Source organism: Triturus cristatus, chromosome 3_2 (assembly GCF_964204655.1).
Source record: "Triturus cristatus chromosome 3_2, aTriCri1.1, whole genome shotgun sequence".
Classification (NCBI taxonomy): domain Eukaryota; kingdom Metazoa; phylum Chordata; class Amphibia; order Caudata; family Salamandridae; genus Triturus; species Triturus cristatus.
In genome coordinates, this window is record NC_140584.1 from 739,964,694 (window position 1) to 739,991,206 (window position 26,513).

The following is a 26,513-nucleotide window of genomic DNA, read 5'->3' on the forward strand; positions in this document are numbered from 1 at the left end:
GTGGCTGGGAGCATTAGAAAGGAAAATAATTTTAGGAGACAGACAGCTCTCTTTTCTCGTTTGTCAGGAAGGGAGGAGATGCCTCAGCCTGCAAACACAGGGATTGAGGTTTGCACAAAGGAGTAACTCTGAAGGCTGTGGCTCACGTCGTAAACAATGACAAAGCTGATACTGTGGGACGTCTGGTTCCGTAAGTGTGACCTGCTTGTAAAAACAGCTGTAGGAGACTGTATCAGCCCCCCTTCCATTCCCACTTCACCTGACGGAGCTGGGGGCTCACAACGCCACTGTCGTGTACAGTAGAAGATCAAAGCATGAATCTGAGTTTATTACAGAAACACATGAGGAGACGGCCAGAGAAGGACAGAGCTAAAAGGTTTCACTGTAAGAGGCGTATTTATACCAAGAGAAAGAACAGCACACAAAGCTCTATATACATAAATACACTCACCAGGCGAGATGAGATGAGGTCGGGTAACCGTGCTAAGTGCTCGACCTTGCACGGGGGCACAAGGATTGTTAAAGATGCTTTGTGCCTTCTACAGTGGGGCTACTGTGTCTTCTAAGTATCAGAGGACAGACTGCAGCAGAGCTGGGGGTAGGAGGCTTCGGTCTCTAAGGGGCCCGGTGCATACTGGGAAGCAGGGACAGTTTTAGTGACTCACGAGGCAGCCGGCACAGGAAACGCTGGAGGCGGAGGAAGGATGTTCGATAGGTGTGGCTCATGCCAACATTTTAAAACAAGAAAAGGCTAAACCCAGCTGGAAGGAGAGCCTTCCTAAGGAAACAGAAAAAGAAGTGCATCAAAACTTAACAAATAGAATAGAGGAGCAATAATACACGTAACGGGGCCAGTCGCCTGTACGGGAACAACCCACCGAAAGGCAAGACAAAAGTGAAAATTAAACACAGAAAGGAAAGGAATTTCAAAAAGCACACAAAGCGACCAATGGGAAGCCACCTGATCAGTGCCTAGAAAGGAAATACACCATGCCTCGAGAAGCAGTGCATGCTCGCTGCTAGGCTTGACCTAAAAAGCAGGCCAGTTCCAAATAAGGCATGATGAGATAAGATGTGTGGATGCCAGAGGAGGGAGCAGTAGACTGACATCACGTGCTTGTGTCTACGCCGTCTGCTCACCAGTTTTACTGCCACGTTCTTATGGATACTTCTTCCCACAAATTTCTCATTTCATGAAGATCCGCCAGTCGTCAGACTGCATCCTTAAAATGAGATTTTTCCACCAGTAGTAGCTCTCTACCGTCTGCAGGGGATGCCGTGCAGCTTTCAAAACAGCCTAGGATGTGATGTTATGTTAGATCAGGGGTCTCTGACCTTTACACTTTTAAGAGCTACTTATGTTCAATGAAAATCATTTCAAGCTACTTGTGTATTAGTGCCCTACATATAAAAAAAGATTATATTTGTGGCCATCCTATGCAGGATTATCAACTGTGATCACCTCGGTGCAGGATTAGCGCAGTAATTTAAAAAAAGGCTTTTTACATTTTGAATGCCTCTGCCTTTATGTATTACCCTTGAATGCCTCTGCAAGGGTAATACAAAAAAGCCACATCTGAAGTACCTCTGGCACCAAGGTAATATTAGTAGTCATAAATCTCCTGTGCTGCGTAAATTTATGATTCAAATATCTGTCTTCAATATAGTATGGAAATTAGGATTTTTGAAAAAATATACATTTTCATCTTGAATACTCTTCACTTTTGGTATACATATGTTAGTTCACCCAAGCAAAAGCTTATAGATTAGTAGGCTGGGCTGCACACAGGAGAGCTATTCACTAATAGCTGTAGAGCTACCAGTAGCTCAAGAGATTACTCGTTGGAGAAGCCTGTGTTATATTTATAAAGCACACTGTCACCCTAGGGCATCCTGGTACTAATAAACCTAGATCTGAACAAACGTTATAGGCATCTACTGGAACAATAGTTTTGAGCTTTTTCTGAATGGGAGAGGGTTTGACTAAAGCTGAAGATCTATGTGAAGCTTGATCCACAAACTGAGGGCACATACTAAGTAGCTTCTACCACCTGTCCATTCTATATTGAACTATGAAATTCGCAAGAAAAGATGCTCTGATGACCAGCGTATCACTTTTTGGGTATTCTATAAATGTTTCTGGAAATAGTTGGGAGTAACCCATAAAAAGCTCAATGAATAATGCAAAGGGCCTTAAAGATAGTATATTGATGATTGGGAAGCCTATAGAGCACATTTCGTATATTGCATGACGGACAAAACTGAATAGGACGTACCTCCAGTCTAGTTGTATTATTGTGAATAGATTGAAGCTGCTGGGTACGAGTTGTTTTAATGTTAAGAAAGAGACTGGCTTCAACCGATAAAGGCAGAAACGGACATGGTTCTACTCTCTAGACTTAAGTGAGGCATCATCGGATTAAGTTGCATAAAATGGAAAGTACCAGATAAGACCTGGCAGTCCATCTGTAGAGCTGGGTGTTTGAACTAACCTCGATCCATCCCCTTGTAGCCCCTGTTGCTCAGTGCATCCAAAGGGCATCAGAGAATGGGAAGCAAAATCTTTTTTGGGGACAAAGTTCGAAGGGACACCCCAAAGAAGCTCCCCTTCATGTAAGCCTCTTGGAATGGAGCGGTCTTTCAAGAGATTCTCCCTAAAAAATAAACAAAGAGCCATAAGAATGAGGGGTCTTCTTCTTTAAGTAAATCTTCTACTTCTGGCACTATTTTGGACTCAACTCCTTATTACCATGAGGCCAGTCTCTTCCTAGTCATCCGAGGTGGTTCAGTTTTGAAGAAGCTGCAGCAAGAGTCCCTGACTCCATCTGCTGACCCTGGACCTAATTGGGCCTTTTGTCAGGGAATGCTGGACATATGCGGTAGGGGCAGGCTACACTCTGAGTCACCCCCCCGGGGGTTTGTACGTTCTGTGTGTTTGACAGTTTTGGCACCCTGACCCCAGCAGTACAAGACTCCAAGTTTCTATAGGCTCTGGGCACAGTAGCGTTTCCGAAAAGCTAATACTTTCCAAGGAACTGGCGCCACTGTAGGATCAGAACTCTGATCCGCAACTACTATTGACGTTGGTAGATATCATCTGAGCAGTGAGAATCAATGCTCATGCTTGTTTTGATGACAAACCATTAGAAGAGACCCTCCCTTGGGTCCGGATATTTGCTCAATTGAGGAAACATTTTGATCTTGCAATCCTAGACAAAGACTTTTGCCTCACAGAGGATGATGATTGGGTACACAGAGGATCATGATGATGTTTTCCTGGACTTAAAAAACGCTAGGGGCATTGATACTCATCCAGAAGGGGACTTTCATACCCTCGTCGACCGCCTTAAGAAGCCTGTTTACTCACCATAGTAGTACAAAAAGCTGCATAGGTCTTGGACTTATCCTGGTGTACTACTGAGGTAAAATTCTGACAGGAACTTTCTGAAAAGTTAGAATTGCTTCTACCTTTCAATTAAACACTCTTGGAACTGATTTTGGCGGCTTGGAAGAAACCCTTGGTGCACCCAGCAGTCCATACACAGATTGCTTGAGGATACAGACTGCTCCTTCAGATCTTAGGTTCTTTTGTCACACCATTCCTGGATTGTGGTACAATCCTCTTCCTGTAAACTGAATCCTAATGCATTTCCTGTGGCCCCTGCAGCACGAGAGTCTAAGAGGCTTGACAGTCTGGGCTGAAAAGTCTTTCAGCCTCATGCATCAACCCAAAATCCAGTCGGTAAAATACCGATTCGCTAATAGCTCCCGGTATTAAGTTAAAAATACCCAATCCCAATGCATCAACCCAAAAGCAGAAATCGCTATTTAAGGAATCCTTAAATAGCGATTCTTTAAATAGGGATTCCTTAAATACCGATTCCTTAAATAGGGATTCCTTAAATACCGATTCCTTAAATAGGGATTGCATTTAAGGAATCCCAAAGTGAGATTCCTTAAATGCAATGCATCAAAGTTAAAAAATTAGCGATTTCGCTAATAGGGGGAGCAAATTACCATGAAGATGAACTGCATGGTAATTTGCAAAAACTTTGCAAAATGCACTTTTGTGCATTTTTCAAAGTTTCATGTTGCGCACACACATGCCCTTAGAGCATGTGTGTGTGCAACATATGTGCACATATCATTTTCAGGGGTGCTATAGGGTGTCATTTTGACACCCTTGCACCCTTGAAATTGCATGAGCAATTAGCGAGAACCTACTGGTACTCGCTATTTGCTCATGCAATCTCCGATTCATTCCTATGGGCCTGGAGGCCCATAGGAATGATTGGGACGGCATTCCTTAATTGCTACTCGCTATTTGCTAGTAGCAATTAAGGAAAGTTAAGGAATCACTATTTGAATAGCGATTCCTACATGCATAGCCTTTTGCTATTCCTTATTAGCTAATCCTTATTTTTCCCTAATAAGGAATCGCAAATGCTAATGTTGATGCATATGCCCCTTAGCCTTTGGCAGTTTAGTTCTCGCATGACTAATACAACCTGCCTTCTTGGCAGCTTCATTCATAGCCTATGGGAGCTGGCAACAATTATAGTTACCAGCCTTCTTGGCCACATAAAAAACCTGTTATGTATATGGCCGTCAATGGATTAGGCACTTCCAAACAAATCTTGAAGTGCAGCTTGGATTCTGTAGAGACTATAGCTCAATCTATGTCTATGGCCATTACCCTGCACCACTACACTTGGTTGTGCAGCACAAGCTTCTCTGCAGATTTCCAACTAGCTTTAATGGCAATGTCCTTTGATGGCAAATGGATCTTCAGTGTGAAGGCCAACTCCTCCAAGGGGAGATTCAGAAAATGATCACTCAGTGGTAAGCTTCGTGGGCTTGACGTCCCTGACAAAACAGTTCATCCAACAGTGCCAAAAGTTTCAGGACTTCTCTGTGGCACAACGGTCCAGTCAGCAACCGTTTGTCATAGCCGATCCAAATACCCCTTCAAATGTATGGTACCTTTCGGGCCAGGGTGAATCTAAGAGACATCATCATTATCAGCAACTTTTCCAGTCCCCTCCTTCTTGCACAGTCTCTGCTGCCTAAAAACCTCTTTGATCCCTTCCTCTTTAGACTGTCAGCTTCTGATAACAGGAGGGTTCTCTTTTCTCCTCCTATTGGAAGATGATCACGAAGGATTACTGGGCAGCCCACATTATCTGCAATGGCTATGCTCTACCCTTCCTATCTTTCCTAGTGGACTGCCCTCCTTTCACCAGAATGTGCATTCCAGCAAATGCCTTAATCTTGACGGTGAAGTTCTTGCCTTGATAGACAAAGGGGACATAGTAGCTGTACCCTTGGAGGAAAGGGGCACAGAGTTTACTCCCTGCGCTTCTCTTTTCCCAAAAGAGGCAGAGGTCTTTGGCCTATCCTGTACCTTTGCATCTTGACTCTGCTCAGTCGGCAGGGCAAATTCAAAAAGCTGTCCTTGTGACAGGCACTATTAGCCCTGAACACCAGGAGATTTGAATGTTGTACTTGGATCACCAGAACATCTACTTTCATCTGGCAATTTCACCTGCTCACTGGTGCTGCCTGAGGTTCATTTTGGGCTCTCACAACTTTCAGTTCATAGTTCAACCATTGGGTCGGGCATCCACACGGGGTTTTCCCCCACTTATTGGCAGCATTAGTTATGGGGACGAGATCCCAAGTAGTTCCCTACTTGGATGACTGACTAGTGAAAGTGGTGTCCCCTGTGCCAGTTTCTGAGCCTCCTCAGGGCACCATGCACCTCCTGCACAAATTGCACTCTTCCGTCCATGCCCAGTGGGCCCACCTCATCCCCATGCAGAGGCTGACCATCACAGGTGCAGTGCTAGAGGCAAACTGTATGAATGTTGTTCCTTCTCCTCAGGGGATTGCAGACATTTGTGATAGGATTTAAAGGTTTCTGTCTCAGACAGTGATTTCAGTTCTGCAAGTATTACTCCTGTTACGCCTCATGCACCCTGTTTTTGCCACAGGAAACAACAGGATGCATGAGGCCTAACAAGAGTAGTGCCATGCAGATATCAAATTAAGACATTGGACATCACCACCCACTATGTTCATCTGCTTTCACAGCAAGGGGGTCGGGGCTCTCAACCCTAATTCTCTGACATTGCAGCTGTCTGGGAGGTGCGAGAATATTGACTGATGCCATATAGAGTCCTCTGTACTTACAGAAATGGCAGGTGTTATCTTGTTTGCCAGGAAGCCCGCCTAAAAATCAATTTATGCATGCTGCTGTAGTAAGTTTGCTAGTTGTGCGAGTCAAAAGGTCTGGCTCTTTTTCGACCCACCTTTCTGATATTTTAGAATTTGCGCTATCTCTAGCCCAGGATAGCTTGATAATTTCTACTGTTAAAGGCTACTTGGCTGCTTTATCTGCCTTTAAATGCCTCCACTAACCGCCTTCTTTATTAAGTCACCACTTTGGCACATTTTCTGAAAGCTTCATTTGTTTCCTTCTACTCTGTACATGTTCCCACAGTAGGATTTCAACTTGGTGTTTGCATTCCTCGTGTCCAGTAAATGTAAATACTGAAAACATTTTTTGGTGGTAATAGCTTCAGCCTCTAGGATCTGTAAACTGCAGGCCATTTCAATCAAGCCAGCGTTTACATTGTTGTACCCGTGTAACCAGGTCCTTGGCAGCTCCCCTTTGCACTGTCTGCTTATGCACAGAATATACCATTCTCATGGGCCAGTCCATCACTCGCCTGTCCTTCTGCCCTCTTCCAACACCCCACCCCCCAAGAGGAGGATCAATTTCATTCACTTGGACCTCCGACATACTATGCAGGTGATTGTATAGAGTGGTTGATCAGCTCTTTGTAGGATTTGCTGGAACCGAGATCTACAAAGTGGTAAACTAATGCACAATCTCATGCTGGATTACCATTTGAATAGCGATCTGTTGTCTGTAAGCCAAGAAAGATGTTCCTGCTGATATTTGTACCAACTTTAAGATGGCCTTGTTGAGGGGGTGGGGGGAGGCGGATTCTGGCTGCGATGAAAATGGCTGTCATCTGCTGAAGCCCCTGTTTGCCCCAGTGATTTGTACTGAGGCTCGGGGAGAGTCATCAGTGCCAGCTACAGAGGTGGGATACCGGACCTTGCTAGTATGCACGATTCACCCATACATCCTAAAAAAGCGTATCGTGGAATTATTGCTACAAAAATCACTGGAATACACATTCCAAAAAACCTCGGTGGACACGGAAGGGCGTTATGTCTTCGCACGACTTAAGACAATGGGTACGCCAATGGTGGTGGGATCAATACATGCCAACAGACGCTCCGGAGTGGTGGTGAGATTGGAACCTGGCAATGGACACATACATAGATTGGACAGCAAATGTGCGAGATGGTGTACTCCTGACGGTCCTCATGTCTGATTATGACCTCACTGACCCATGCCCACTTGTACACCCATTTCGTATCCTAGTTTTATAGCATCTGCTCAAAGATTCACTATTTCCTTGTGAACCATCCTACTCTGATGGCCCTGCGGGATTGCATAATCCTGGAAGGGGGAATTGCTGATCATGATCCGATGGTCTTTGAACTAGAACTTGACCATGTCACCCCAGTGGCAAAATGATAGTGCTTCAATGCATCTTTCTACAAACTAACTTCTGGAAAAACAGAGGCTTACGGATCACTCGCGTAGGTTCCTAGCTGATAATGAGGGGACAGTATCCTCCACGCAAACACATTGGGCTGCGGAAAAAGTGGCTGTGATGGGCAATCTAAAGCAATACTCAGGGAGCTCTAAAGTGGAACTATAAGATAGAAAGGAGCATCTAGAGCAGACTGTACAAACTCTAACAGCCCAACATACACGACACCCATTCCCCCCACTTGCCCATCAACTGAAGGGGGCTAAGAAGGACTTGAATAAGCTCTTTACCTACATGGCGGAATATGCTCTTTCACAACTGAAACTGCTGCACAGCTTTTCCAGTGCAGGGCCCAAGTTCCCATATTAGCAATAAGTAACACCGAGAGCAGGACGTTCACACACCCCATGCAGACAGCAGACACTTTCGCCCACTATTTGAACACCTTATATAGAGTTGAGGCCCACCGCCTGACCTGCAGGACGAAAATGCTTTTATTACCAATGTACGTCTTCTGCATCTGTCACTGGTAGGCAGACAGCAGCTTGACGGACATCACAGAGGAAGCGATAGTGATGGAGATGCCATTCAACAAGACTCCGGTAGAGGATGGTTTTCCCATGAAATTTTACAAGCAAATACACAATTAGTGACCCCACTCCTATGTCGAGTCTTTATTGAAGGAGAGGAATGAGGTGGCTTCCACACGAAATACAACAGAGGTATTGACTGCCTCATTCTGAAGGCAAACAAGGACCCCACTGATTGCGCTAGCTACTGCCCAGTCTCGCACCTCAACACATATATGAAAATTCTGACTACAGTGCTCGCCATCTGCCTTAAGAAGGTCTTGCCTAGTCTGAGACACCATTCGCAGGTTGGATTGGTCCCGGGCCAGTACTCCAGGAACGATATGCGCACCTGTTGTAGCAGGTGCGCAATGATATGGATGAGGAGATACTGCTTTTCCTTGATGCCAAAAAGACGTTTGATCACATGCAACGGGGATACCTGTTCCATATGTTAGAGGGGGCAGGACTAGGACCAGTATTCCTGGTTAAAATTACCTGGATATGCTTGAATCCCTCCTCTGAAAAAAACTATTGGGCGTTCAATGTTCAAGATATACAGGGGGGCCCGACAAGGGTGCCCGCTGTCCCCCCGCTTCCGCGTAGCCCTGGAGCCCCTGGCAGCAACAATTAGGCAGCGTGACAGAGAATGTGGTATAAAGACACTGGTGAGGGAAACAAAGATCCTGTTGTATGCAGAGTATATCCTCCTCACGCTGTCAGAACCAGATACTTCTGTCCCTGCAATGATGTCCCTGATTGATTCCTTCTCCCAGGGGATAGGGTCAACTGGGGTAAGAGTAAGGCTATTTCCATCGCGAACCACCTACCCAAACGACCTGATGGAACTTTTGGGTTCACATGGAAGACAGCCAGGCAGTAATATTTGGCGGCACTAGTGAATAAAGGACAAGCAAATATGGTCATGGACAATCTACAGCCACTGCTGTGCAAGATGGACATTGATTTTACCAAATGGCTGACCCTCCACCTCTCAATGTGGGGAAGGGTGCAAATTGTGGAAATGATCACAAACCCTTCTTCAATTATTTTCTGTGCATGCTGCCACTTCCGGTCTCCAAAGGCAAATTGCGAGCATTCATGAAGTTCACAAAAACTCTGGGCGGGGTGGAAATCCAGATGTGACACCTGCCAAATTGTATGGACATAAGAGCGGGAGGTCTCAGTTTGGCCGACATGTATGTGTTCTACAAGAGGCTGCTTGCTGGAGCCCAGCCGGGCTTACGTATTCTCTATACCTCTGGAGCCACGGAGATTGCGACCTCCCCAATGAGGGCGATGCTGGCGGTATGGAGAGATGCACATAAATTATTGGGGGTCTCGGCAACTCTTCACTCAAGAGTGCCCTTACAGTCTAATGACAGCATACAGTTAGGGCTCCAGCCAAATAGAAGGCAGCCCTGGATACAGGGGGCAGGACTATAATCAGCCTATATACAGTCGGTGTGTGTAAGCCCTTTCAGGTCCTTTTTGCAGAATTTTCCCTCCCCGAAACACAGATCTGGAAATATAGACAGGTCCAACACTGTTTAAGGAGCATGCTAAGACTCAACCAGATCTCGCTGCAAGTATTCACAATTTATAAATATATACAAGTTTCAGGATATGGCCAGAGGGTTGGTTACTAACCTATACCAAATGCTGATTTACTCTGCCACTACTTGGCCTGAGACCAAAACCTACTGGCAGGAACGGTTAGGTTTACAATTTGAAACAGGGGAACTGGAGAGAGCTCATGGACTCCCATTTTCGTTCTCCGAGGGATGCCAGGTTGAAATGTACTTACTTTCAAATTTGCATTGCTGGTACTGGACCCCATACAAACTACAGAGAGGTAGACTGGCCTCAGATGACAGGTGTTGGAGATGTGCTCAACAAGATGGAGTTCTGTAGCATGTCATATGGTTTTGTCTTCATGTTGCTATTTACTAGGTGCACATCCGGCACTTGCTCCACAATACCATTCTTTCCCTCTTCGTAGACTCAGCAAAGCTAGCCCTCTGTCACGATATGTCATGTGTGGAAGAGGCGGCACCTTCCTGCAAGAAGTGAATGTCCACGGCTCTGACTGTAGCGAAGATATGTTTTCTGCACTTTTTGCAATCGTCTAGGGTGCCACAAACTCAGAACGGATGCCACATCTGTTTAAATTGTCCACATGTAACAAAAGTATATATAGATTACTGGATCAACTCACAATTTTGAGGATGTATGGGGACCGTTTATTCACCAAATAGACCCCTGAATTGTAAGGGGTTGAGGGGGGCAGAAGGTCAGGGGGGCGGGTGAGTCCTAGGGAGGGAGGGCATGACTCGGACTGAATGAGTTGCAGTTCGGAGTCTGACGGGAATTTTGTGAATTTGCGGTGTATACTTACTGTTCAGCCTTAGACTCTCACAGCGTTGAGACTGTGCTCATATGAAAACAAGTTACTTACCTGTAACTTTGGTTCCCCAGTATTGGTAACTTTCATAGATTCTCATGCTTTGTATCATTCCCCGTCGTCGGAATGGGAGCCTCGGTAAACAACAAATATATCATAACCATAGAAACAAAAGAGAAAATAGGCTTAGGCCTCATCTCATTTTGTAGTATATCACCCTCTTTGTGTAAAAGAGCCCAAACTTTTGCCAGGACCAATCAGCACAGCCTCACCCTTTGGAACCTTCCTGAGAGAGCTCAGAACCTCAGATTTTCGTAGCCGTTGTGCAAACAGCCACTACCTCAGTATACCGGCAGAGCTTTCCCAGGGGAGGTGGGTGGGCGCATGAGAATCTATGAAAGTTACCAATACTGGGGAACCAAAGTTACAGGTAAGTAACTTGTTTTCTTACCCCAGTATTGGAACTTTCATAGATTCTCATGCTTTGTATCAGAATAGCTAGCAGTAAATCACAAAAGCACATTTTGGTAGACACTTGGCCTTACATAACCATCTCAGTTTACAGTTACAACTAGTACATGGTAACCAAGAAAAAACAACATTACTGAACCAAATGTGCTTACCAGGATGGAGGGATTGTAGGGAAAGCTCACCTCTCAATGAAAAAGATTCCTGAGGACTGCTTGACCAACAGCAGCGTCATCTCGTCCCACCGACTCCAGGCAGTAGTGTTTTGTGAAGGTGTGTACACTGCTCCACGTTGCTGCCCTGCAAATGTCCTTGATAGCAACTCCAGCAAAAAGAGCCACTGAAGATGCCATCGCTCGTGTAGAATGAGCACGGGCCCTTCTGTCCAAAGGTTTGCCCGCAGCCTGATGACAGAATTGAATTGCACTGGAGATCCAGCGGGAAATGCCACTCTTAGCGAGAGGCAACCCCTTCCGTGGTGCAATGTAGGCAATAAATAGCTGTGTAGACTTCCTGAAAGATCGTGTGCGCTCGAGATAGAATTTCAGACATCTCTGGACATCCAAAGAATGCAATGTTCATTCCGCCTGGGTCGAAGGACGTGGAAAAAAGGAATTCAAAATCAAGGGTTCATTCAGATGAAAAACCGAAGGCACCTTCGGGATGAATTTTGGGTTGGTTCTCAAAATTAGCACATCCTTTTTGAACTGCAGAAAAGGCTCCACTATGGACAGAGCCTGGAGTTCACTAACCCTCCTAGCCGAAGTCAATGCTAAGAGGAGGGCTAGTTTCCAAGATAGGAACTTCAAGTCCGCCCTGTGAATCGGCTCAAAAGGAGCTTTCATGAGCTGAGCCAGTACTAGGTTGAGCTGCCAGATCGGTGGAGGTGCTCGGACCGGAGGATACATCCGAAACAACCCTTTAAGGAACTGTTTTACAATCCTTGCGGACCATAGAGATGGCCCCGATGTCTTCCGTCGAAAACGGGATATGGCAGCCAGATGTACCTTGACAGAAGAGTGCGCCAAACCTGATTTAGCCAGTAACAGGATGTAAGGCAAAACCTGATGTGGCAGGGATTTATAAGGGTGGAGTTTATTCCTCTGGCACCACAGACAAAATCTCTTCCATTTTGCCCTGTATGTCTTATTAGTGCTTGGCGCCCGCGCCTGAGACAAAACATCCCTGCACTCCCTGGAGAGATTCAGATGACGGAATTCTCTGTATTCAGGAGCCACGCTGTCAAGTGTAGTGACTTCGGATCCGGATGGAGCACCTGTCCCTGATCCCGCGACTACAGAGATGGAATCATCGGCAAGCGAATTGGGCGATCCTGGGAGAGAAGCAGGAGTTCCGTGTACCAGAACTGCCGGGCCCACGCTGGAGCAATGAGAATCATCTTGCACGGTTCCGCCCTGACCTTCCTGAGAACTCGAGGAATGGGAGGAAAAGCGTAGCAAAATGCGCCGAACCAAGCAATCGAAAGGGCATTCCCCAGCGATCCTCGATGGGGAACCTTGCTTGCGTAAAACCGACATTTGGCGTTCTCCGGGGACGCAAAGAGGTCTATGGTCGGAGTACCCCATCTCTCGAACACTCCCTCCAGTGTGGTTTGGTCTAATTCCCACTCGTGAGTCACTTCCGTCTGACGACTCAGAGCATCCGCCGTAATGTTGAGGTAACCTGCTAGGTGCTCGGCTTGTAGGGTGATCTTGTGAGAAATCGCAAAATCCCAGATCGTCTGAGCTTCCTTGGACAGAGTCCGCGATCTTGTTCCCCCTTGCTTGTTGATATAGTGCATGGCCGTCGTGTTGTCTGTCCGGACCAGCACTGCACGATTCTGAAGTCTGGGAAGGAACGCCAGCAAGGCCAAGCGAATAGCTATCAGCTCCAAGAGGTTGATGTGGTGTAGGCTCTGCGCTGGACTCCAGTGACCGCTGATTTGAAGCTCCTGGAGTACCGCTCCCCAGCCTTCTAAGGAGGCATTTGTGGTCACCACCATAGGAGAAGGAGGAGTCCGGAATGTTAATCCTACTGCGATGTTCTCCTTTACCAGCCACCACTCGCAGGCCTTGCGCATACCTGGTGTTATCCACACCTTGTCGTTGAATGACCCTTCTGCCTGGCGCCATTGTTTGTCTAACTCCTCCTGCAGAGGACGCATATGAAGCCTGCAATGCGGTATTAATGGTATGCAGGATGATATCTATCCGAGTAAGGACTTGTACCGGCGAACCGACACATTTTTCCTCTGCAGCACTTGACGAGCGGAGGTGATCAACTTGCGTTGACGCTCCTCCGACGGACGAGCGGTGCATAGTGTCGTGTCCAGAATAGCTCCAAGGAACCTTTGGGACCTGGAGGGTATCAGCACCGACTTGGATCTGTTGAGCTGAAGACCCAAGTGGGCGAACAATTGAATGCAAGTTGACACGGCTTGAGAAGTTGCCTTGAGCGATGGAGCCTTGACGAGCCAGTCGTCCAAGTATGGGAACACTTCTAAGGATTGCTTTCTGAGAAAAGCAGCGACTGGTGCCAGCATCTTCGTGAATATCCGAGGTGCAGACCGAAGTCCAAACGGAAGCACCTTGAACTGGAAATGGCTCTTGCCTACTGTGAAGCGTAGATATTGCCTGTGAGCTGGGTGGATTGGAACGTGGAAGTACGCATCCTCTAAATCCAGGGACGCCAAAAAATCGCCCGGATTCAGTAGACGGAGAATATCCTGGAGAGTGACTATCCTGAAGGAGAGCTTGATGAGATAGGTGTTGAGCTCCCTTGGGTCTAGTATAGGACGCCACGTATCTTCCGTCTTCCGAACCAGGAAGAACCTGGAATAGAAACCCTTGCCCCTCTGCAAAAGAGGTACCGGTTCTATCGCCCCCTTGATGAATAGTTGGTGGGCTTCGAGATGTAACAGTCGGAGATGTTTTGAGGGACGGGCGTCCGGAGCTCTCGTTGGAGGAAGATCTTGGAATTCCAACGCATGGCCACCCTGAACAATATTCAAAACCCACCGGTCCGATGTGATAAGGACCCAGCTGTCCAGACAATAGGAGATCCTGCCCCCAACCGGTGTCCTTGGTAGGGGAGGAACAGTAGCCAGAGCCAGGAGGCCGCTATTGCCTCTTGGCATTGTCTCGTCCCTGACGTTTCTGACGTCCTCTCTGGGACTGACGAGAGAAAGACGCCGATTGACCTTGGCGTTGGTTTGAGTACTGATTCTTATATGACTGTCCTGACTGTGTGGAATACTGACGTTGGTTTCCTCTACAAGTAGAGAATCCTCGTCCACGTGCTCCTCTGAATGGAACCTTGCGATAATTTAAGGATCCTAAGGACTTTGCTGTATCCGTGTCCTTCTTTATGCTTTGCAGGGCCTCATCGACATGCTTCCCAAAAAGCCTTTCTCCGTCAAAAGGAAGGTCCAGGATCTTATTTTGGACCTCCTGACGGAACCAGGTTGCTTTTAACCAGCCTTGACGGCGCAAGACCGCTGATCCTGCCAAAGCCCTGAAAGCAGTAGAGGCTATGTCCATAGCACAGTCAATGACTTCAGAAGAACATCTCTCTCCTTCCATGAGAACCTGCTTGGCCTCCTCCTGACTCGAATCTGGTAGTAGATCCATAAACGGCTCCAAGTCGCACCACATCTGGCGGTCGTACCTGCCTAGAATGGCTAATGAATTTGCCGCTCGAACCAACAAACTGGCCATGGTGGAAAATCTCTTCCCTACATTGTCCAGCCGCCTGCCATCCTTATCCGGAGGCGTAGTCAAAGGTGTTGACGGATTCTTGGACTTGCTTTGTGCGGCCTGAGATATTACAGAGTCAGGCTTTGGTTGTCCTAGAAGACATGCAGGACTGCCCTCAGGGGCCTTGTATTTCTTCTCCAGCCGGGGAAGAACCGGGATGACCGTAGCTGGGTTCTGCATAATCTTAATTCCCTCATCCCACACATGCTCAATGATGGGAATTGATCTGACAGACCTTTTATACTGCGCCTTAAAGTCATACAGAAAACAGTCCGACTGTTCCACTGTAAGAGGAAGACCAAACCTCTTGGATGCACGCTCAATAAGATTATGGAACCCCCCAATATCTGCCGGAGGCGACACGTTCGTCTCCCGCCCTGCAGCATCCGGATCTTGCATGCCAGTGTCATCAGGGTCCACATCCGGATCCCCTGGATCAGTTAGTGGGACCACGTGCCCCTCATCGTCGTCATCCGTATCCACATCCTGTGTATCCTCATTGGTAGGTTCCGGATACGAAGTCTGAGGAACCACTACCGGTACCACCATTGGTGAGGTACGGGGTATGTCTTTAGGAAGAGGTGGCAAGTCCACTGCCGGCCCTCGCGGAATCACTGATGTAGATGGGTGCACTGGTGGAACGTCAGGGTGTGATGGAAATCGAGCTCTGTAGTCCTGCAACATCATCTGCAAGTCCGTAACCAGAGCAACTGGTAAAGCTATCATGTCCTGCCTCAAAGTGCGAAGATGTACTTCCTGTTGAACATATTGTTGCTCCTCCTGCTCCTCTTGACCATAATACTCCTCAGTATCAGTCTCTTGCTGCTTTACATGCAGATCTGAGGGACTGTAGGCATCCCCATACTGCTCACCCTCATCCTCGTCCTCCGACTCATCTAGAAGCATAGATGGTGGTAAAGGCGTAACCCGCCTAGGTGAAGTCATGTCCGGTGTAATTTTCAACCTCTGTATTGAAAATCCTGAATTTTTCGCCGTCGACGGAGTCGTCGTCGAAGGAATCCCAAGCATCGACGAAATCGACGATGAAATCGTCGACGGCACGGTAGTCTTCGTCGACGGAGTGTGAATCGTCGTCGACGGTAGGATCGTCGACGGAGCCTTCTTCTTCGTCGACAGCAAGCTCGTCGACGGAGCTCTCTTCATCGTCGACGGGACAACCATCGATGGTCTCGTCGACGAACTCGTCGTCATCAGCATCGACGACGACGTCGCCGTCGTCGTGGTCTTCGTCGTCGACACCGCCGTCGAAGACGAGAATGAAGCTGTCGTAGACGATGAAGCAGACATCGTCGACGGTCCCGTCGACGACACCAAGGAAACAGTCTTTACTATGGAAATCGTCGTCGACGTACCTGCTTTAGTCAGCGTCGACGGACGCTGTTTCTTCACCGGAGCCATCTGTGGAGTTCCTGCAGAGTGTTTCTTCGCAGGCTTTTCCTTTTGGGACGGAGGAGAAGATATGGAAATCTTTTTGTCCCTAGAGGCTGTGTCCACACCAGCAGCCTGTCCCTGCCTCTCCTTTTCACTTCCGTGAGGAGATTTCATGGGACCAGCCTCCTCAGACCTTTCAGAGATCCCGTGAGGGGCTTTGACAGGGGGTTCCGCAGAGATGGAGGGAGATGACCTACCCCTCTTCTTTGATCTCCTGGAGGAGGTGCCAGAAATCGAATCCTCCTCATCTGAAGAGAGAACCTCCTTCCTGGTCTTCAGCTTTTGCAGCCATGTCAGCAACCGACCTTCTCTGTCCCGCAAAGTCTTGGTAGATAAGGTCCGACAAATCTTGCAGTCTGTGTCCTTGTGTTCCGGGTATAAGCAGTAAATACAACTCTCATGCTTATCCTCAATGAAAAGTCTCTTCTTTCCACAAGAAGCACAAGGTCTGAATAAGGCTTTCTTTTCCTTTTCTGACATAATGTCACTATTGATGGTAAAATGTAGATTTCTAAAAGAAAAATTTGTGAAAACTGAGCAGAGCTCAGTGGAGACTCCCTAGCACAACGTGCGGTAGAAAAATCTGAGGTTCTGAGCTCTCTCAGGAAGGTTCCAAAGGGTGAGGCTGTGCTGATTGGTCCTGGCAAAAGTTTGGGCTATTTTACACAAAGAGGGTGATCTACTACAAAATGAGATGAGGCCTAAGCCTATTTTCTCTTTTGTTTCTATGGTTATGATATATTTGTTGTTTACCGAGGCTCCCATTCCGACGACGGGGAATGATACAAAGCATGAGAATCTATGAAAGTTCCAATACTGGGGTAATTTGATGTTTTTTGTTTAGCTCTTCTAAATGCCTGTATAAACTATAACGAGGTGTACTGATATTATTTTTCTTTGCTAAAATTTCAATAAAAACTTGAAAATTTAAAAAAAAAAAATGATTGCCATTGTGGCTTTTACACTTCTCACCATGCGCTTCCTGGTGGCTAATATTTGCTGAGCGACCACATGATCATCCATACATCCTGTGGATAATATTTTTGCTGTGCAGCTGGGGCTCGTAGTGACTGAAACTTTGCCAGGGCTGTGTTACATGAATGACTAAGTTAATTGGCACTATTCAATCCCATCTGTCAAAGTATTATTTTAGAACTCTTTCATAAAGTGAGAAACCTGCAGATAGAAGGAGGAAGTTTCCATTAAAAGTTACTTAGCGTTGGTGACAAGAAATTTGTTGCGTGTGCAGCAGTACATCACATGCTTTACACACTGCTGCTATCTAGTATTGGGTGCGGACTTTGCAAGTGCTTTTTCTTCAAAGTTTAAGTTTTGGTTTTGAGGTGACATTATTCATCTCCATAACCCACAATGCACTAGGACAAAGACTCCAAATTATTTTGCCTATGAAGACATTGAATGAGCCGACTCTGATGGGGAGAGTCGATCCGGTATCCTGGCATTCAGAGACCGGAATCTATCTCCTCAGAGTTCTCCCATTGGAAAGAGGAACTGTTTTCAGAGGCCCCAGGAAAACCTACACCCAGGATACAGACTGCACCTCAGACCTGCATAACACTGACTCCATGCAAGGGATGGTCCCTCCAGGGCCTTCACAAGAGTTTTGCAGGCAGGGCTAGTTCCGGTCTCAAGAGTGCTGGGCTTTGAGCCCCATGGCTGTGCTGAAGAGGACTTGACAGTTTGCTTCAACCACTGTCCCCAAGCATGCTTGGCACAGACTTCTCTCAGAGCTGGAAAAGGAACAAGCACTGAGCATCAGTCCTTAAAGCTAAGCTATGCCTTCTTAACCCTTAGGTACCGACCCACAACCTTTGGTGGCGAAGTAGACTCCGAATTCAGCTCTGAAACCTCTTTCTGCGCTAGTCTCGACACTGAACAAACCAACTATAACCATTGAGGTGCCTAAACCGCGTGATGTCAGATAAAGAAAGCTATACATTCGTCCTCAATCAGGTAAAGTACTTTTTCAGCCACCACAGCAAGAGGTGGATCCAGCATCTCTTGGAAAGAAGACATTTACTTTTGACGTGGGTGTCTCGGCGGAGTTGAGTGTGTTTTGCATACCCAAGAAATGCCAACACAGTGGAGCTAGCTTTATGCTTCAGTCTCCACCTGGTCCTGTTTCTCCACCACCACAGCCTTAATCACATCTCTCAGCACACTGATTCAAATCACGAAATTGAGTGTGACCCCTAAGACCCTTACTTTGAGCCTTTCCCCACTGAGAAGGAAGACGAACCCTTGCAGAAGTACTATGCAGACCCTCAGAAGAATCCAAGGTTTGAGCCCCTCCCAAGGTAGGCTTTACCACCAGATGGTACAACAGCTTACCACACAGTTATCAACAGGGCAGTTGATCACCATAAGGTGAAACTGAGTGATACTGAGGAGGATGGAGAGGAGACTTTTTCGTCCAAACTGGAAGGAAATGTCTTCAGGAAATTGGATCCTGTCATTTGTCTTACAAGGACACTACTTGGACTTTCACACCAAGCCACTAAGCATCCCACGTTGCCGTCATGCAATTAACCGTGCACATCAGAGATTGCTCAACAAGGAGTTGCAAGTGCTTTGCTTCTCAACAAGGGTGATATACAGCCTGTACCTGTGAACCACGAGGGTTCAAGCTGAATAGTCCCTATACTTCCTCATTCCAAAGAAAAACGGAACGCTAGAGCCTATCCTAGACCTCAAGCCACTAAATCATTACATACTGGTGGAGCACTTCAAGATGATCACCCTGCAGGGCATCAGTCCATGTCTCTGCACATGAGATCATAAGGTGACCCTCAATTGCAAGGACATGTACTTTCATATCCCCAGCATATAATATCTACCTGAGAGTCTTGGTGAGTGAACAACACTACGATTTGAAGGTGTTACTCATCGGATACGTAACATTGTAGTGTAGAGAGACAACGGAGCCTTGGGGGACATAATTGCACACCCTCTCTTCATGAGACTGAAGTTGTAGGAGGGACACTGACTAGCCTGGCTTCCCAGAAGGAAGATGAACCAGTGTAGGTTCAGGCCTACCATCGCCACCTTTCCAAGACAATTAATGAGAATGGAATGATAGACCATACTGAATGCTGCAGAAAGATCTAACAGTAACAGACCTGTCACGCCCATAGTTGATCAAGGTCAATTACCAACACTATTTCTGTCCTATGGTTCTGTTGAAAGCCCAATTTACCTTCATCCAGTAGATTATGGCTCTCAAGATGGTTAACTAACCACCTTGCAAGATGCGTTATCATTGGTTTGGCTATAAATGGTATAAAATGAAAGTTCTTCAAGTTAGAGGCATCCAGGCCAGATTTATTAAAATGTAGTATAATGGTCCTTTTTTGACATAGCTCTGGACATAGATCTAGGACAGCTACAGAAGTCATTGATGCGTAAACGATCTGACTCAATTTATTACAGATGATAAGCTGATCTCCTTCAATGTCTACTGGCCATGGTTCATCAGGTGAGCCTGACGTAAGTCTATTCAAGGATTAACAGACATCCACTTTACTATATAGCGTCGCACCCACTGAAGACAAAGAATTCCACTTCATCGTTTTGGATTGTTCTGTGGCATTGAAAATATTAGTGGAGGTATTTTTTTCTAGTCAGAGCCACCAGGAGGACTCTAATTGTATTGTTTTAAAGTATTTTTTGTATTTTAGTTATTTTTTCTCAGTGCTGTGCATCATCCTTCAGAATTAGGTGGATGACTCTCCCTTAACTTTCTTGGTGCATTCTTTTGTAAAATGCTTTCTTGCTGGGATTTGTCCTCCCTCAGGAGACTGGGGTATTTATTATTTTTGGTCTGGGTGGTTCAATTCCCAGAACCCTTCCATCAAAATTAATAGTGCAGCGGGTACATCGAGTTGCTTACATGTTGATGGGCTGTGGTTCAATTTAAACAATTGCGTTTTTCCAACCTTGCAGTGGTATGCCCCTCCTTAAAATGATTTGGCTGAATATTTTCAATCCTTCAGGAATATACCAGTTTCTGTTTTGTAGCCTAGCTGTTTTTTTATGTACCAAACAAATGGAGGGGGTTTGTCGGTAGCTTATTTAATTTAATGTTATCTATGAAAATAATGACGATCCCATGATGGAGAAGAACAAGTTACTTATCTGTAGCACCAGTTCTCCGTCATGGCTATCATATTACTAGCAGTCCACTATCTTCCGTAATAAAGCATTTGGAAAGGCTGCAGAAGTTTAGGGCCAGATGTATGACCATTCCGTTTTGCGGGTTGCAACTTGCGATTTCTTTGTGATTCACAAAATGATTTGTACTAACGTGTCCCAGACACATTTAGCGTTCCCCAATTGGGTCACAAATTACCTGTCTCATCAATACTCAATTTGTGACCCATTGGAAATGAGCTACAATCGCAGGGTTGGTGGCCTTCTGGGGATGGCAGAACAAATTGTCTGTTTTCTTTTTAAATAAAGCAACTATTTTTTTCCTAATGCAGCCCATTCTCCATAAATGAAAACGGAATGCGTTTAAAAGAAAGGATAACAAGTTTTTTCTACAATTTTTTTAAGGGAAGGCAGTGGCCAAACACAAAGGAAAAGGGATCCCCTGGGGGCCCCTTGCCATTTGCAACTGGCTTACCACCAGTTTGAAAGTGGTCGTAACTGCGATTGTTTTGCAACTACATTTGCTGTTGCAAAACAATCCTACATCCTGCTGCAACTCGCTCTTAGGAATGGATGCCCTTGGCATGCCCCTTCCTAATAGTGACTCGCAAACACTATTTTGCGATTCAGTAATACGTTACCGACTCGCAAAATAGGGTTTGTACCTGGTACAACCCCTTAGTGGTTGCAAACGGCCCGATTGTCCATTTGCGACCGCTACAACGGTCGTAGGTCTGGCCCCTGGTCCGTTATATTGCTTCCTTCGCTCCACTGGCAAAACATGATGAAGTACCAGTTGCCACTGTGCTGCAGCTGCCTTGTAGATAAAGTACCGTTTTTTCTCTGTGCGAAGCGGGAGATGATTTCCTTTATATTGTTCTCTTTTCAAAGGCAGAAACTAAAAATAATGTTGGCAACAATACAGTTTTCTTTTTGGAAGGGATCATAGCTTTTGTAGTTGGGGAGCATTTTTCTCTGTTAAAATACATTTCCTAGGACCTCAAACATCACCAGATATATTCTAATGTTTATGGATGTATATATGTATGATGTAGAAGTGATAAAGTTAAGTAATATTTTCTTCCAAGTTCGCTTCCTATTACTTTTTTTTTTAAACATGGTTTTATTGCATTATTCAGGATTACAGCATATATTTGTCGCCTTGTATTCACACATATTATATCTTGCAGTCCATCAAATTCTATAGATCTCGGGGGTGCATCTACCAGTACCTATGGTCTACTTCCAGTCTGAGAAGGGCAAGATCTGCTGCAGTTCTAAGCTTTAAGTTGTAGCTCCATACTTCCCTGCAGAGACCCTGTCTCCCCTCGGGCCAGCCACGTTGGATATAGTGGACTTCGCACCTCCCTGGGGGGAGGGGGGCCCGCTGCCGTTCCCCGATGGCCGTGGCCTATCTGACACCTCTCCCTGTTCCGTGTCTGTATCAGCCTTCCGGGAGAGGAGGTATGTTTTTAATGGGCCCCATACATCTTTCGGTCGTGATTTCATGGGGAGGACCTCAGCGTAACTTAGTGATTGCTCCTGGCAGGTGGTCAAGTCTTGGATCCAATCCTTAAATGTGGGGCCTCGACCCCGTCCCCATTTGCAAGCTACTCTTCGTTTGGCTATGAGGAGCCCCAGCGCTAGGAACTTTTTTTGTATCGTGACAATGTCATGGGTGCAACCCAGCAGTGCTCTCAATGGGGTCTGCTGCATCTGTATGCCTAGCATGCTTAAGTTCGCTTCCTATTACTTGAGTGCAGTTCAGTACTTTTGTACATGATTTTATATTGGACTGTTGTTTTAAAGGGAATCAAGTAGGTGTAAAATCGCTATTTAATATATTATGTTATTTGGACTACATTCAATTATTTGTTATTATATGCCCATGTCGTCCTCCCTGTTCCCTGGCTTCCTTCACCATTGTTTCTGTACTCGCGCACCTTCACGCGCAGTTCTTGGTTTAGAATGTCGGGGTAAGGTGGGAGTTGGTGGGAAAACGTTACTGTAGTGTATGCTATAAGGAGGCCTGCAGCGTTAAGAATAAACGCGCCTTGCTGCTCCCGACTTGTGGCTCCTGTCTTGCCTACAGAACATAGACCCCATCTACAAACCCCACCAGGAGGAAGATGTCATCCCTTGTTAGCTCTTCTGCGTCACCTGACCTAACGATCACATTCATCCTCGCCCTCCACTGAACACATTCCAAGTGATGCTGTATATGTTCAAACAGGGAACCCTTCAACAATAACAGTTTGCCATTCTCACAGCAGGGACCAACAGGGGACACCGCATGCTACCGTTTTGCGCACTCAAACGCTCCAACAAAGGACACACAACTTAGAAGTTACCTTCACAAAAAAATTAAAAACATTATAACGTGCCTTAACCACACAGGGAGCTGACGTGGAAAATATGCATAAAAGCACCCACACGCACACAATTAATATCACATTGCCAAAACTGCGCTCACTATGAACACTTTGTCACACTGACTGGCTCACAGGGGTCCTCTAAAACAGATTTATGCTCATTAGTGTTCTAACCTGCTTCCCCATCCCTACAGTGAGATACAGCATTTATTATGCGCACTACCTCACATGTACATTTTCTGGCTAACATGATGCTGCACAAACTATCACACAACAGTGGCATGAAAAATAAACTCAACTCGCAGGCGCTTATCTCCCCAGAACGAGAAATACATTTGCTTGCAAACCGATCACAAACGGAAAGTAAAGCTAAGCCATAAACGTGATAACTTGTGTTGTGCATCTCCACGCTTGATACAGTTAAACTCAATAAAATGCACTGTTTTTTTTACTTACAATCTGATATCGTTTCCTAATATGTATATGCCTTTACTTTTCAGGAATATGTTTTGCTTGCTATGGAAAATGTCTTAACATCAATGTATGGGTCACTCCCAGGTACAGTTTCCAGAGGAAGTGATAGAGCAGATGTGACCTGCGTGGACATGCTTGGTAATCCAGCAGAACAAACAGATGTTCTTGTCAATGAAATTGAACCTTCTGGAAACGAAGGTCCCAAGACTCATACTTCATCATTTTCATTCAGTAACGACGTGCAAAATAGTCAAGCAGGAAAAAACACTGAGGCCTGCTTAAAACATCAAATATTTGTCTGCGATAATCCTCTTGGTCCAGTTAAAAAGAATGAAGAATCAGACATTGGTGGTGCATGCAACAAAAGGTTTCTGAAAGTCTCAAATAATAATCTTTCTTCACCTATAGACAGCCAAAGTGGATGTAGTATTACTTTTGGTATAGATGATATTAGTCTTTTGGACTCTCAATCTCAAGAAGAGCATCTCCAGAGAGCCGCTCAAAGTGGTCCTTTGGAAAGAATGGAGGAAGCACCAGCAGTCTCCAAGGACGCTTCTCACATCTGTGCTGATAGTTGGAGCATGGGGAATGCACTCAAAAATTCCAGCGGAGGAAACATGGAACCTGTCAAAATCCTGATACCTGGGGTAGAGAATGTAGGAAATCCTCCAGCAGGTGCTAATACTTTAGAAGCAATGAACTCCGCTGAGAAAGTTCCAAAAAGCCCAAGCCAAAATATAACCAATGTGGTCAATAAAAAATCTGGGCAGATCACACCCTATGACTTGATTAGCAATCGAGTAATAAGAAAGCCTATGTCAGCAAGTGACATTTTCATGCAAGAATATCGGCTCAAGGTTTTAGCAGAGAATCCGAAGGTTTGCACGGAAGACATTACTGTCACGAGTAAAGAACTGTGGAAGACATTAAGTGAAGACGAGCGAGAAAAGTAAGTTTCCAGATCTCACATGGGATCAGTAAACCTCGTAGTTTCCACTTTGTGTGACTCATTGGGTGCAGAAAACGGAATGAAAGTGCGCTCCCAATTTATTAAAACATTGCGAAAAAAAATTGGATCATGTGGCATTACGTGCTGAAGTCGAAAAAAGATTATTACTAATTGATATGTTTACGTCCTGCAAACTTAGGCTGCTTTTTGGGCTACGTTTGCTGCCAGAGTTTCCACATTTCGAACTTCTAAATGTTTTTTGTCCGGTGTAAAATGGCTTTAAATTTTAATATTGCCAAGTTATATTTTTAATTATCTAGAAAGGTCTAAGGTTCAGATGATCTAATGGTTGAGTCGAATCGCAGAAGCTGTGTTTGTGTTATGTCTGTGAATGCTACCTCAACATTATTTGCACTGTTCCGGATGTAATAATTCGGGACGACTCCTAAAGACCATTTACAAAGATTCACAGTAAGCATCCCTTTTTCATTTTTATGAAGCATGATTCCCTCTTTGAATCCTTGTGAATCTCTGTGATGCAGAGATGGAGTTTGACCTTCAGCACTACATTTGCATTCTCCATTATTGCCCTAAAGGAATGGCTGTCTTGCGAAACAAAATGACATATTGCAAAGGGAAGGCTTGGAGCAGTCCCAGTTCTCTGCACACTTCAATGCTTGCATTTGACATTGGGGCAGCGGGAGCTAAACCTCACAGACATTTTATGAACATATACCGACTGCTTTCAGCAGTCTGTGACCTGTCAGTTGTGCTGCATGCGCAGATCATTGATACACTTCCTTAAAAGTCATAAGCATGGATCGCGCAATAATCGCAAGCCACTACTTCTGTCATAGCAAAAAAGGCCACTTTATTAAGACAGGTACATTTCTTATCTCTTTCAAACCAACAACTTTTGTAAACAACTTAACATCATAAATATCTTAAATTATCTCACAAAACCCCCAACCTTTCGCAAAAACTTTCCCCAAACAGCTCAATCCAATTTTCTTGAAACAACCCCATGCAATTGCAAACCCCATTTTTCACTTCCCCTGCGTTATTCCTTCACCCCCGGGCCCCCCGAGGGATGGATAAAGCCGCTCCAGACTTTCCACCCCCGAAAAGCGCCACCCAGGAAACCGTAGAGTTTTCCTGGCCCCACCTTGCAAATTACTGAAAAGGAAAAAACATCATAAAGTGTGATTGCACCATAAATTCTATGTCCGGACCAGAGGCGAGGATTATGCTTTATCTTTCTTTACTTTTAAAGATAGCAGCCATTTTAAAGTCAACAACAACAAGTGTTCCCATGATACATCGGGAATCACACAAAAAACAATAGAGTGTTCGCGTCTAGAATGTCTCCTGCTCCATAATCCAATCACAGGTTCTCTTAGGTACAGGTAGTCCTCTTTCGCTGTTTAACCTCCTCTCTTTCTTTGCTGCTGCAGCCTGAGATAAGTCATGTTTTCTTTTCCCCGAGTTTCATATGTACTGTTAATACCATTATACTTGTACATTATTTCACTAGTAATTTCTCCTATTTCGAGTGCTTTGATTATATTGCCAGCGAGTGCTTTGCTTGTATCGCCAGCACGTACGGCTTTAACGGTTTTTCTCACCTTCCCTCGCACCAGAGCGTTCGCGCTCTTCGGTCGGTGGATTCCGTTTCCCAACGCTTCTGTTTTGTTTAGAATACCTTCCGGTGATTCTTGTGGTGTCGCGGGTCAGCCGCTACTCTGCTGACTCGCTTTCCGGCCGCGGGAGTGTTCCTCCCTAGCGGCCGCGTCTTTGGTGTGGCTCGCGGTGCCACATTCCAACGCTAGAAGGCGCGTCTACGCGCCATCGACGTTGCTTGCGTTCCGAGCATTCCGCGCTTGAATCTCGGAACGCATAGCAGCGAGTGAGCCCCTGCCTGTCCCGACGCCGTTTCAACGGTCCGTATGTTGCCTGTAGGCACTTATTCATATTTACGCCCCCTGAACGCCTGAATAGGTCTGTAACAGCATTACAAGGCTGTGGTGGAGTGCACCCAGTAGTGGGGGGTCCGTATTTTAGGCCACTTCTCAACGCTCCTAGGAGTCTGTATTTCGCAGGGGAATCCTGCTGGGACCCAGTGAGAGGACAGGCTGCCCATTCATTTTTGCACCAGGGCTGTCGGTTCTCAAGGCTTAGTGCCTGCACGCAAGAGTTTCTTGCCCTGACTTGGCTGACACCCAGCCTTCAATTCGCGGAGTTCACCTCCTTCAGAGTTTCCACTTAC

The 26,513-nt window shown here is 45.9% G+C and overlaps 1 protein-coding gene across 7 annotated transcripts in view; it reads left to right on the forward strand.

Moving 5' to 3' along the window:
* Positions 1–26,513, forward strand: part of PMS1 (PMS1 homolog 1, mismatch repair system component) — a 903,709-nt gene that overhangs the window by 385,873 nt on the left and 491,323 nt on the right. For all 7 annotated transcript variants that reach the window (XR_014979980.1, XM_085648798.1, XM_085648797.1 and 4 more), the window contains one exon: positions 23,325–24,247. Coding sequence is in view for 6 of the 7 variants with exons in the window: in XM_085648798.1 (XP_085504924.1) it covers positions 23,325–24,247 (923 nt within the window). In the remaining variant the exon portion in view is untranslated. The remainder of the gene's footprint in view (positions 1–23,324; positions 24,248–26,513) is intronic.